Below are 14,194 nucleotides of genomic sequence, written 5' to 3' on the forward strand. Positions count from 1 at the left end.
CACGGCTCCATGGTTTAGCCATTCCTGTTAACAATTTTCCGTTTCCGTGCCACTGAGCAAGCATAAAATGGCTATTTGATTGCTGGTTATAAATGCTGCCTGTTAAGAGACATGCAACGTAATTTCTGCACTGCTGCACGAGGACGTCGATGAAAACCATTGCTTCGTGCTCTCAAAGGTGTCTGAGAAAACACGCCTAAATGCAGGTGATCCTTGCTGGGTCATTTGGTGTATTGACATTTTAAATTAGTGTTTACAGGGTGGCAAAAAGGTGACAGAGCCTTGCTAACTTACTGACACATTTAAAAAAGCTCACTTTTGTTTCTGGGCTATGAAAAGTGCCTGCTGAGACAGAAAGTGGACCGAAAGCGTACAAAACCAACTGTAGGCCTTAGAGGTAAAGTAACGTTCAGGTGTTGCAGCTATCTAGATGAACATATTTATTCACCACATCTGTAAAAGTAACATTTTGTGTTTTTCCAACACCAGGCAGTAAAGTGATCAGCAATGGAGACTATGTACACTTGGTGCTCCCACAGCATTTAAGAGGTAAGGTAGCATCTAACTGCATATAATTAAAATAACTTTGTGATCTAAACACCAAGCATGACCTCCCCTATAAATGCAGCTTACAGTGTGTATGAAAACAATGCCAGGATGGAAAAACATCACCAATGATCTCAGAGGTGCAATTTTTGCTGTCAAAACATTTGGGAGGAATTTCCAGGTAGTTTGGAGGGAGCAATTTTATAGTTGAAAAAAAAAAAAAAAGACATTCCCAAGTGGAAAAATTTAGGAGCGGTAGGACTCTTTCCAGGAGTCAACATTCCAGCACATTCACCTTGAAGTGGTTTTTGCATTCCTCAAAGATATGATAATAATAAAAGAAAAAAACGTATGGCTCCTTGACAGACTACAGTTGTGGGTTCGATTCCAGCTTCCCCTTGCCACATGTCGATGTGCCCCTGGGCAAGGCACTTAACCCCAAATTGCCTACCGAGCTGCGTCTTGGTGTATAAATGTGTGCACTGTTAGTAAGAGCGACTGGGTGAATGTGGCTATAGCGTACAGCGCTTTGGGTGGTCGCCATGACTGGAAAAGCGCTATATAAGTTCAGTCCATTTACCATTTACAGTTGGCAGCAAAAAGCTATAGTTGGTAATCCTGTTCAGAAACACTTTTTGTTATACTGGGTAAAATGGTCCATCCATCCTGAAAGAAGTCAATACATTATGAGAGCTGCAGGCCTATAAAAGTCTGAATTGTAGAAAAATTAAAAGAAATTCCCAAGTGCCGAAAAGCAGAGAAATAGCGCTTTCAGGGAATATAAGATATATAAATCCCTGGGACGTCCATATTATAAGCTTGACCAATCACAGACAATTTCACCATCATGTCATATTTGTCAGGTGAGCTTTTCCGTACTGTAACTCCAGAATAGTTGGTCAGATAAGACAGTTCTAACAGTCTTTGAATGTGTATTGCAAAGTACAATAGACATTATGCTATAATTATGCTGAGCGAGCAAATATTGTTGTGCAGCATTGGGCTGCAAGAGCTCAGCATTTCCTGGACACTGCTGACACATAGGACTGGGCGATATGGGCCAAAAATTTATATTGCGATATTTTTAGGCTGAATGCCGACATGCACTATTTACCTCAATATGTTTTTCTTTTCATAAAGTAATTTCAATCTCAAAAAACTCACATGGAATGAAGAGATAATAATAAGAATTTATTGATACAGTAGACTGCGTGAGCTGATACCAATGCTTCACTCGGGGACCCGAAAGATAGATGTCCAACTTGGATAAACACAGGTTTGCATGAACTGTCCATGATGAGCAAGCATGAAGCGACTGTGGAGAGGAAAAACTCCCCTTTGGGAAGAAACTTCTGGCAGAACCAGGCTCAACATGGCGGTCTTCTGCCGGACCGATTGAGATATGACAGGGAATTCCGTAAGAGTCCAGGAGGAATTACACTCTGATAGGGACGAGGTTGTAGGAGCACCATAGGAAGCCAGATGGAGCTTGGCTACGATGGTGGAGAATAGGGATAAAGGTGGGTTGAATCAAGTCATCAGAGTCCAAATTAGACATTGCACAGCCACTGCTTGCTTGCTGGGTAGAAGGCTGAGATGTCGATTTTAAGTTCTTTTAAGATGAACCCGGGACGCTGATTGGGCTTCGTGGAGGAGCAGTTCAAAGCTTATTTGCTTGCGTCGGAGGCAAATGAGTCTCTGATTGGATGGAGGTAGGCAATAGAGTTTCCTCAATGGAATTTCCGCTTAAGCTCCATTATAAAAAGGCATCTCTGAATCACACCTTTATCCCAAATGTCTCACAGGCCTATTTATTTCACAAAAGGTTGTAGATAAATATGAGAAACAGCTGAAAATAACCTACTGGAATACATCAAATTGTAATAATAACGCAAACAAGGCCATCTCGATATAAACAATATAGTCTCATCTTATATTGCTTTTTTTAAAAATTGCTATTTTTTAAAAATTTGACATATTGCCCAACCCTACTGACACCGACAGCTTGATCATCCTCTAGGAGCTGTGTGGCAGCCAGCAGCAAAGGCCCAGAGTGCAGACAGAAATGTCTTGAGGAGTTTGCTGCATATCTCCTTGAAGTCTCACTTGACAACAAGCCACAGAAGAACACGTCTGAAAATCCTATCCCCGTATCCCCAACCCAGGGACAGGAGAAGGCCCAGAGGGCCAGCATGGGGTGACAGGAGTGCACTGTGAGTAAGAGGAGCACCCCAGGGCGATGTGAGTGTGTGGGACTCCATCTGCAGCTGGAGAGGAACTGCTTTAGGGCCCAATACAGCAGACATTTGTTAATTATACAGGCAGAAAAAAAAGATAAATGAAAGGCCAGGGTTGACACATGATTTTTGTATTAATATTGTATAAAGTTTAAATTGTTAATTTGAAATTGTTTTCTCATGTCATTTTGAAGTTCATTATTCAGTTATAAAGTTGAAAAATCCAACCCCCTTTTTTTGCCTTTAAACTGTTACTTTACAGGCTTTAATAGTCAGCAATGTTGAATAACTACCAGACCGTAAAAGCTAAAGTTGTCCAGGAAAAAGTAGCAGAACCACATACACATTGCATGTTTTTATATTTGCCAATTCTACAGCCATAAAATAAAAAGAAAATACTAGGCAGCCCATTTATAGTTATGGTCATTAGACGGTTAAAGTTTGTGACAGTAGAGTTATGTTGCGTTCACACCAGTTTTGAGCATCAGGGGCATCTGGTTAACATGCAAAATCTATGGTGGACACGCCCCTAAGAGCTTCGAGAGGTCCTGCGCTGCATTTCAACCGTCAACAGCAGCATGTTTTGAGCTTTCAAGCAGCTGAGAGTCCAAAGCCAGAGAGTTGGAAAATCTGAACTTTTGTAGCTGGACACGGAGCATCAACCAATCAGAAAGTCCCCTGTATGTGACGTAGTGGCAGACTTTCCAACAGGACGGAAGGACCATGATCAAGCAGGAAAGTCGACAATGGAGGACAAACTCCTCTTCGCTGTTTGTGCCATCCTAATATCTATGATCAGTTGAGCTATCGCTACAGAGAAGGTAAAGGATCTTACCTAGAGGAGGACTAGCGAGGAAGCTGGGAGTCAAAAAAAGTCAAAACTTTCAACAGTAAATATTTCCCCAGATTTGAGTAAAAGGACAAAGTAGCTCTGCCCAACGTGCATTAGACCAGTCTGTCCACACTTTGCTCAGAGCATCCAAGTAGAGGCGTTGGATGCCTTTTTGATGCTCGTAACGCGTTAGTTGTGAACACACCAGTAGGGAAGTGTTGCACATGTAATGCTGGTTTGAAGATTTTGTCAGGCGGATGCATCTTCCTTCTAAGAAGAATATGTGAGTCTGACTTTTGTCAAAGGATTGTCCCAGAAGACTTCCAGACACCTCACATCCACAGTCGAGCACCATGGTAGAAGTGTGATGATATAGGCTTGTTTTTGAGAAACGATAAGTGAGTCCACCACAAGCTCCTCTGTGTGCCAGAGAGTTCTGAAGGTAAATGTGAGGCCATCTGCCTGATGGCTGAAGTGGGCCAAACTGGGTCATCTACAGGACAAAGATCCCACACGCATCATCAAACCCCCAAAAGAAAGGCTAAAAAAAACAGAATAAAGGCCCGGCCTTTATTCTACACAGCCATATTGATGCTGCGACGTCTTGCATCTAAGGAAATGTTGACAACTGACGAGTACTATCTGTCAAGAACTAGATACTACCCAAGTAGTATCTACTTCTAGGATAGTATCTAGAAGTAGATACAACTGCTTTGTTAAAATTATAATTTTATCTGGCGTCATTCATCAAAAGAACCTGAATGTGTTCACATGTGCCGCATGATGATGCACAGAGAAGACGGCTCAAAAAGACAAAGTTATAGATGTTTCTGGTCTTTCCTTAATGATGTTTTAAGGTTTGCTCAGCAAGTCTTACTTGTTTGTTAAAGGCTGAAGCGTATTTTAATTCTAACTTCTGCCTTTACTCACCATTACATCTTACCAGGTCCACTGTTTTGAGCACTGTACAAACATCAAGATGTTTTCAAGTTTCCACTTACACCAACCTTGCCCCCATCCGCATTGTACTCCTTCTCGTCGGTGTCCAGAAGCCGGGCCAAGCCGAAGTCGGTGATCTTGATGTGATTGGGAGACTTAACCAGCACGTTCCGAGCTGCCAGGTCTCTGTGGACTAACCTCCTTTCCTCCAGGTACATCATCCCCTGAGCAGGAGAGAGAAAGGAGAAAGATGAGAAATCCCGTCATGAAGCCATTTATCTTTTTAAACCTCATGACTGAGACCAGTGAAGTGTTAAATGCCAGCACTAACATAAAATTATTGTCATAACTGTCATCAGCATTAACTGCACACCCATACAGACACCTAGATTTGATGTATAATCGCTATAATACCTCATATATATGACAGTAGGCAGTTTAGAAATGTCAAAAAGTTTATTCTCAAATCTGCAATCACCAAAACAAGGTTCACCCATTTCTCAAAAGTTTTAGTCATTTCAGTCCCTCCACAAGTATGTCTGTATTCCTCTACATATTCTTCAGGTACTGCAACAAGGTAGAAGGTCCAAATAAATGATAAAAACCCCTGAGTTGGCCAGCCAAGAAAAAAAAACTTTAAAATTTAAGCTGCAACTTCATTGTAAATTTGCAGCTAGTTGAAGCTCAATTGAGGCTTTTCAACAGAATGGCATTGTATCAACGGTCTCAAAGCAACATCATGTTGTGGCACTGTTCTGCTGCACAAAGTGGACAGAATAATAAAGAAAAATAACTAACTCCACATGGCCAAGCCAAAAATTCTGGAGAAAAGCTTTATAGTCAGATTTAGCTATTTGACACAAAATTCTGTTTGATGACTCATTATGATCATTTCAAAGCAAAAAACTTGGTCCCAAATGTCAGGCATGGTGACAGCAGAAATAGGACGTCCCCCAAATTCTTCAACTTCACTTTTAATTAACAGCGACATGGTTGAAACCTGGTGAGCTTTAGATGCTCCACCAGGATAGTGATCTGTTGGCACAGGAAAACTGGTTTTGGACAAAAAAAGCAGGTTAACTAGGTTAACTATCTTAAGTATCTGGCTTCTAGGATGTTTTTATAGAAGTCCAGATTTCCCATCTATTGAGAAGCTTTGGCTTGAAACCAACCACTTTAAAGGATGTATGTTGTCATTCAGGGTCATGCCAGAAGCTTGCAGGAACACTTTTCCAAATATGTAAGTATTTATAAGCTTGGACAGATAATACTTAAGACATTTTTCTGTGATCATGGCATAGTTTAAATAATTATAAAGAGACAATGGCATTCATGACAAACTTGTCACTGGATCTCTTTTCCACAAATTAGGAATTTGGAGAAATTCTTTGCCGTTTGATTCTTAGAATTGGACTACTTATAATTACTTGCTCTTGTAAACACAAATTATCCAATCTTCATTCGATCTTTATCGACTTGGGCACTCTTGGGAGTGTGACACACTTAAACAGTGTTAAAGTGGAGCAATCAGCGGCACCACCTCGACCTGAAGCAGCAGCTTGCCTCCACATCCTCCGCTGGGACGCCGTTGTTTACCTCTCTGGGTGGCTGAAAATTAATTGGCTCCTTGAGCTGTTGTACATTCCCCAACTAGTCGGTGCAACGGCCTCACCTCATTGCTCCGTCACTTTAAGTCGAAGTGTATTAATGGGCTGTGTGGCCCATTGATTCCTAATTTCTCTCGACATCGACATCGGAGATAAATATTGCGTGGCACACTCGTCTTTGTGCTTATTGTAATCAGCATTGTTATTGATCGACTGCCTGAGCCCCCCCAGAAGCAATCTATTTTAAACACACTTCCAGCAAAGCCAGGGTGCTGCTTGCAGCCCTGTCACAGCACATTGTGTCCTGTACTGGGGGATTCAGCCCAACAGCAAAGGGGAAGTGATCCAACTTGGTGGATAAAAGAGAGAACCATGCAAAGAGACTGACAGATAGATATATTGCACATATGCCCAGGGAAAATGTCTTGCTCTTCAGCGCCGGTGGTCTGTTGGATGCCGCTGTCACGGTACGCGTTTGTGTGTATATGTGTGTGTCACTCGCAGCAAGGCCGGAGGATGATGGATGAGGGCTCAGCAAGCGGCGAGTCAGACGTCGGCACTATCGATTTATCCTCACATTCGTCTGCAAAGAAGGGGGAGGTGAAGGGGGGGGGGGGCAACCGCGGTGTGAGTCGGCTTGGCTTGCGCGGTTCAACGCAACAACACACAGAGAGATACACATATTTACAGTACCCTCAGACCCACCCCCTCCCCCCACCTTCCCATACCCCCTAAGTGTTTCAATTGGACAATGATTCTCTTGTGCCATCAGAAGTATGGACCATGGTGTAAATTTTTCATTGTCTGTTGAGAACAATGACTGCCTCTCTTCTCACCAAGGTGTTTTTATTGATTCACCGGCAAAGTGGCGTCGACTTCTTTAACATCCAGCTTAATACACTTGAATTGGCTCAGCCTTGCCTGTGTGTCAGCCTGTCACTGCTGTTTTGTTCGGCTCTGGGAGTGGCAGACGCTGGAGTATATAATCTCAGAGAAACATCTTTGACAGGGGTTTCTTGTTCCTCCACAGCAGGACCTTCAGCTGAATATAAGATCGCTTCAATGGAAACAAAAGCATTTTACAGTCATAACACTATCAAGTCTGGTTAGCACACACACAGTGTGTACAGTGGTACAGTACAGTTGAATTCTCATATGCGGTGGCTAGTAGTGCTCGACGCAGCCATCCACCGTTTGATTCCCAGCCTCAGGACTTTTGCAGCATGTCTTTCCCCCTGCTCTCCCTGCCCATTTCCTGTCAAGAATGCTGTGAATAAAGGCCACGAGTGCAACAAAATCTTAACAGATTAGTTGCACTCATGATTATTAGATTATTAGTAAATTAGCAGAAGTTAAGGTATGGTTTCCAGGCCAGATACTGTCCCAAGGTCATTTAAAAAAAAAACTACTTTGGGATGGTCAGTCAAGATGCTTTATATTAGCCTGGGCTTGCTGGGACCGAACTATCTTGGATTTGTTTTGGAGATCATTGCAATCTTTCAACACACAGTTTTGTCCAAATTTCAGCCATCTGGCTGTTATTTTGAGATGAAGCCAAATAATTAATATTGCTTAATTCCATTTTTGCAATGTGTCAGTAATACTGGCAGGAAACTACCCCCATAGCGTGATGCTCCCACCATCATGCTGTGATAAGAAGTAGATTTGGAGGCTGTTTGCACAAGCTGTCAGTGGTGTAATCACCCTTACTTTGACTCTTCACAGTACGCTTCTTGTTGTGGCTGAGAAGTTCACCCTTTATTTCAGCTGTTGATTTGAGGTAAAATTTAAGGATCTGAAGGGCAGTCGTCTTTCATCATCATTCCTTTAACTTTTTCCACTGATTCTCCCACCACCATACTTGACACCTGCTATATTGTTATCGGTTTAACAGCCTCAAGTTCACTACCCCAAACATGTATGGTGGCAAAACTGCTCAGGCAATCCCTCAAATTACCAGAAAGCTGATCTCCAGAAGATATTTGGCTTTTCTATGTCTGCAGCTTCAAAATTCATCCCAACCTAAAAGCCTGGCGTAGGGGCTTCTTTCATGGTCAGTATCCTCTGATTCCATAGATATGACACCACTGTCCCAGATTTCCAATTAAAGGCATGTTTGATCCTTAGTGGGTCCTTTATTGTTCCGTTAATTAAAGGGTGAACTATTACTAACATATCAATTTCATGTGACGGTAAGAGTTTGGGGGAAATTGATTAAACATTTACAATAATAGGTGTTCCAGCAGAGCATTGATCCCAAACACACATTTTGTGGAATCATGTTGAGGCTTTGAATCTTAGGAACATTCTACCAATTATCAAGCATGGCGGTGGAAGCATTGAGCTCGGGGACTCTTCACTGACTGGTGTTTTGCACAAAGTTATTGGAAAAGTGAGCAAGAAAGTCTACCATCCCATCTCAAACGGCTAGATGGGTGAAACTTCAAATCGGACTGGTTGCCCTAACACCCAGTGTTCCTCTGGAAAGACCTCAGCTGAGTATGAACCAACAAGCCAACAACTTTAAACGACCGCTGCAAAGAAGAGTGACACAATTTTGGAGTTATACCACATTCTGGTCATTGTGTAAAAAACAATTAAAATCTTTTACAAAAGCATTGCGGTTTTATGTTGTGCAATCACTCTACCTTAAAAAAACTCTCACTCACATAAAGAATAAAAATACCTAAATCAATAAGGTTTTCATGCCCAATATGAGTGTGTATGAACTTTTCATCACTATTGTAGGTTGAAGGTATACTTACACTCTACAGTCCCTGTATTGCAATTTAATTGAAATGTATATCGATCACTGTGTAGACAATTACATTCAAAGTGATTTACAAGTGAACGATAGCCTTATGGCTTCAGTACAGTAAGAAACCCTGTTGTAAGCATTAAAAGCTACATCTGTCTAAAGGAAACAACTTGAGAGGGAAAAGTGTAGAAGTGCACAGTCAGTAAAATGAGAAATGTTCAGAAAGCAAAGGTTCTTGTAAGCGATGAGTCTTTGGGAGGTTTTAAAACCCAGAGGAAGACGAGGGATTAAAATTTTACTATGTTGCAAATTAGTTACAGTTATCAATCGTTTGTAGGGTATAGTTCAACTGAGTGGTTACCTGCAATGTGATGGATGAATATGTTATTGTAATTTAAATCCACAATTACACAGATATGATAAATGTAGAATTTTTCAATTCGTTGCACTTCTTTGCTGGTTTGAAATTGTAATAATAGGAACATGATTTCCTTCTGTTAAACATTTTCAGACATAAAAAGACCGAGGCTCCCAGAGGCTAAATAAGTCCCCTATAATAAACTCCCAGTAAAAAAAGACATTCTGATGACAATTAACAAGAGGGATCGTATTTTTTGATTTTCAGCTTCCTTTCATTGGCTTCCTGTTAAATTAGGAATAGAATTTCTAATTGTCCTTCTCACGCATTAAGTCCTTAATAATTAAGCTCCATCATATATCAGAACTCTGATTACCCCGTATGTTCCTAACAGAGCACTTCGCTCTCAGACTGCACGTTTACTGGTGGTTCCTGGAGTCTCTAAAAGTAGAATGGGAGGCAGGTCTTTTAGTTATCAGACTCTTTTGGAATCCAGTTTTGGTCCATGAATCAGACAGTCTACTTTTAAGACTAGGCTGATCATCTGCTATTACCCTCTAACGTAGAAAGGATTCCTGGGTCAATGTGTGCTTCTGTGCTTTTTTTGTGTCCCTGCTCTTCTCTAACCCCCAGTAGGTCGAGGCAGGTGACCACATTCGCATTGAGCCTGGTTCTGCTGGAGGTTTTCTTTCTTGTTAAAGGCGAGTTTTCCTCTCCACTGTCGCATGCATGCTCAGTATGAGGGATTGCTGCAAAGCCATCGACAATGCAGACGACTGTCCACTTTGGCTCTTTCAGTAGGAGTGAATGTTGCTTGTCAAGACTTGATGCATTCTGCTGGGTTTCCTTTCATAAGAAACCTTTTGACTAATCTGTCTGTATGATTTGATTTTTGCTGAATCAGCATGCCAAGAGTCTGGTGGACTATTTTAGCCACTGCCATTTGTGACTTCAGACTAATAGCCTGAGTGGCACTGAAAATGAAAGGGTTAGAGCAGGGGTTACAAACATGGACCACATGTGGTGCCCTCAACCCCACTCTAAAACTAGCACAACCCTCCAGTGAGCTGCATCTAAAATGTTGTTTTAGTCTGTTGCTCTACTTTTGTAATCACACTTGCATTTATATAGATTTAAAAATGACAATATGTGAAAAAAAGAGCATTTCAAATATGTTTATCTGTGTGCGCTGACTCTTCTAGTTCAAAGGTCAGCACTGGTAGCCCTTCGTGTGACAAAGTACTAATGAAGTAGCTCTCAGTTTCAAAAAGGTTGGTGACCCCTGGGTTAGAGTCAAACTTTAGGTTCAAGCGGGAGAGACGTTTATGTAAAGCATGTTCTTTTGTTTTACTTGACATCAAAAGGGATAAAGCTGTTTAATATTTCATAATTAAATAAATCTACTAATAATAAATATATCAAATATTCACAATACTCTCACTGATGAAGCTTCATGTTGCCCATTGTGCAGCAAATCTTCTGTTTTCATTCACTTTGTGTCAGAACAAGAAAAAAAAAGGCTAAAGGACCAACATTCCCAACAAGCACACACTCGAACATTGTGTGAAAGGCCTCCTCTCCGCACACTGACATTTTTGAGAGCCATGGTCTTTAGAAGAGCAGCTAGGTTAATGACCAAGCAAACGAACATCCCCAAATAACACAGAGTTGATGTTTCACACTTTAACAGCATAAAGTGATGCTGTAGTAGCTTAGAAAGAAAATTGTCCTGACATATCAAATAGTTGCAGAAAATAGAGTATTTTTCAGGACCAGATTATACTGTCAATAAGTGAATGGACTGCAGAGATACAAAACTAGCAAAGGTTTTCAACTGATTTGATCCACAGTCAGGCAAACTTTTCACTGCCAAATTTCGCTTGAGAAGACAATGCAAAAAAAATAAATGGACGATGTTGGAATGCATGCAACATACCCTGAGTTTATCTGACCATGCTCAATACCCTAAAAGCGATACAAAGTATGAAATAGTGAAGAAAGCGTTAATTCCCTGCTCAGTAAACCTCATTTTGTGTTGTGTTTACACAATTTTTCATCTCTGTGTTTGTTACCTTCAAGTGTTTCAGTTTTCCCAGATAACTTCAAGGACATGCAAGTGGATTTGGGGTTCTTTAAGATGACTCAGCCATCATTCTAAAATGCTCTGGCTTTATTGACCTTTTAGCAGTTTGAAGATCTAAAATAAATTAACAGAAATTATCTTGAATACACAAGAAACAGAATATAGGAAGAAAAGTAAGAAAATACATCTAAAGGAATGAACTAATAAAACAACACCTCAGAGAACAGAAACAAGAAAATCATGAAAACAGCAACAGACAAGAAAATAAACCCAAAACCTCAAACCTCAAGGTGAATAGTGCAAGTTTCGAAGTTAAATATTTATTTTATTTCCCATACATGCCCTAACAATTGTCCGACGTGTAAAATGAGATATCCTCTGTTTCTTCTATAGGCTTCATTAGTCATGAGAGTAATTCAGACTGAATCCTAATTCAGGCGTGTGATGCACTTCGTACTCTCGTTCACCTGGCTACGTTGAGTCATAATCGCTGCATTATTACACGAGCTAACTTGAATATGTATAATATGTATTTCTTATCTCAGAAAACATTACGCTTCTAAACAAAAGACCTGTGCAGTTGCAGCAGCAGATGCTCCTCTTCTTCTCCCGTGCATCTGCGCAACACTGGTGTCATTTCAACTTGTTGCCAGAGGGGGCAGACGTCTGCAAAAATCCAGGAACTTAGGCTATGCTCTTTTAAGGATCATAACATTAGGTTATCAGAGATAACACACTCAGGTTGGAAGAAATGTGCAATTAAGTAGGTTATTTACAAAAATTCAAACTTTGCAGGCATATTTGTATATTAGTGCATGAAAAACAACAGGCTATTTAGAATACTATCAAAAGGCTGTGCAAATAATATTTTGTTAGTAGTAGTGATGGTTGTAATGTCTAACAGTTACTAGAAGGAATTAACTGTGACTGAGTTGCTACATTTGATTGGAATGTTTAGTTAGGAAGAACTTTTGCAACTTAACTTGTTGTCACAATACACTGTGGTCATTCCCTGAGCTCCTGAGAGAGACCCATTCTTTCCAAATTGTTTGTAGAAGTAGTTTGTATGTCAAGATGACAGATTTTATACACCTGTGACCATAGAAGTGATTAGAAACCCTCAATACAATGACATGGAGGAAGGACTTCCCAAACCTTTAAGCAATATTTCATATTCAAACATGTATTAAATGAAAATAATATTCAAGGATCTTTTAAATTCTTAAAGATAACCAGATTTATAATCATTGTGGAATAATATTAATTTAACAACATGTTTCCATCTTGTAAGATACCTGTTTAAGAAACAATAAACCCAAAATTAGAAGTGAGGTTTCAACTGTCAGCAACTTCATCTTCTTGTTTGTATCTGGTGTTGAAATAAAATTAACATGATTATCATATGAGCAGAATATTTGAGGTTAGCACTGATGCTTCAAAGAATGGGCCCAAAGCCATTTAGCAGCCCTCCAACTGATTCTGTAAGACCCCTGACCACAATTCTAAAATCAGTTTGGACAATGGGTCACTGAGAATAATTACTATCTCAGGTCCCCTTTCTCATCACTCTACATTCTATGCTAAAGTAAACTGGATGTCCCTGTACGCCCATTGTCTCAGTGATCGGTATTTCATTGGTTAAGAAACCATTTTAGATACCCATCTTGTCTATGACTAAAGAAAAAGTGAATGTCATAATCTCTGATCACTGGATGCTCTGCTTGTTGTTCCTAAAGGTTGAGAGGAACTGGACAATATATATATATATATATATAAATATATATATAATAACTCCAGTTTTCAGCTCCCAATAGTGGAATCAACTACAAATTGATGTTCAACTTGAAACTCTGGTGTTTAAAGCTCTATACAAAGCCTTATGTGCAAGTGTTTAATATGACCAATGTTTTTCATGTAGTGATAGAACTGTGCTGCTGCCTTCTTTGCATTGCCTGGTTAATTTGTTAAAAGCCAGTAGATGGAAACATATCTGATTCCTATTTTCTTTTTTGGCACATTTTAATAGTTGGCTCAAAATGTGCATGAGCATAGGATGGAAACAGCTACTGAGCAGTTAAAATGCCTTCAAATTCAAATGTAAGCTGACAAAGTTAACCACCGTGAGGTAAGGGTAGGCAGCGCCAAAGAAAAACTTAGTTGAATATTTAGCCTAGCACATTTCTTTTACTTTTACATTTTGATGACAAGAGTTATTTAATTTCATTCATATTTGTAATTTACAGATGGGAGAACTTGGTAATTCAACTAGACACAGTTTTGCGCTTTAACGGTTTATCGTAAAGTAAAAACAAACAAACTAGTAGTGATGGCAGTCTACAGTCCAGGGTAAACAGGTGACAGACGAAAGGCTGTTCATAGTAGGGATGATGGGCTGAATAGACCAAAGGGTTAAGGTAGGAATAAATAAATACAAAAAAAGTCCATGATCATGACCAGACACAGAAGCCAATGAGGTATCCAGTGAGGGCAGGGCGAGCAGAAAATCCACACAGGAAACCAGTTCAGGCAGGCGGTGCACACAAGCACCGGAATGCAGCTCACACATGGCTCTGGTGCTGACTGGTTGTGAGAGGCAGGGATTTGTAGGAAGAGTCACAGGCGGAACCGCTAGCAGGTAATTAGAACAGTGACATGTGAAGCTGCTCTGCCATTTAGTTGAATGGAGCAGAGCAGAAGGTGGAAAACCGACAGCCAGCTTAAAAAACAACCAGAGACAGAAGGCAGGCTGAATGACAACGTTAAAGCATGGATGGGCCCTAGATAACAGTTTCTTCACATCAAAAACAGCAAAACTGTGCATGAAAAAGATTTCC

At 40.4% G+C, this 14,194-nt stretch overlaps 1 protein-coding gene across 1 annotated transcript in view; it reads right to left on the reverse strand.

Moving 5' to 3' along the window:
* LOC118556248 (receptor tyrosine-protein kinase erbB-4-like) overlaps positions 1-14,194 on the reverse strand; it is a 70,211-nt gene that overhangs the window by 22,264 nt on the left and 33,753 nt on the right. Inside the window, exon 4 of the mRNA XM_036128249.1 lies at positions 4,623-4,778. Coding sequence (XP_035984142.1) covers positions 4,623-4,778 — 156 coding nt within the window. The remainder of the gene's footprint in view (positions 1-4,622; positions 4,779-14,194) is intronic.

This window comes from Fundulus heteroclitus, chromosome 24 (genome assembly GCF_011125445.2).
Source record: "Fundulus heteroclitus isolate FHET01 chromosome 24, MU-UCD_Fhet_4.1, whole genome shotgun sequence".
Lineage (NCBI taxonomy): Eukaryota > Metazoa > Chordata > Actinopteri > Cyprinodontiformes > Fundulidae > Fundulus > Fundulus heteroclitus.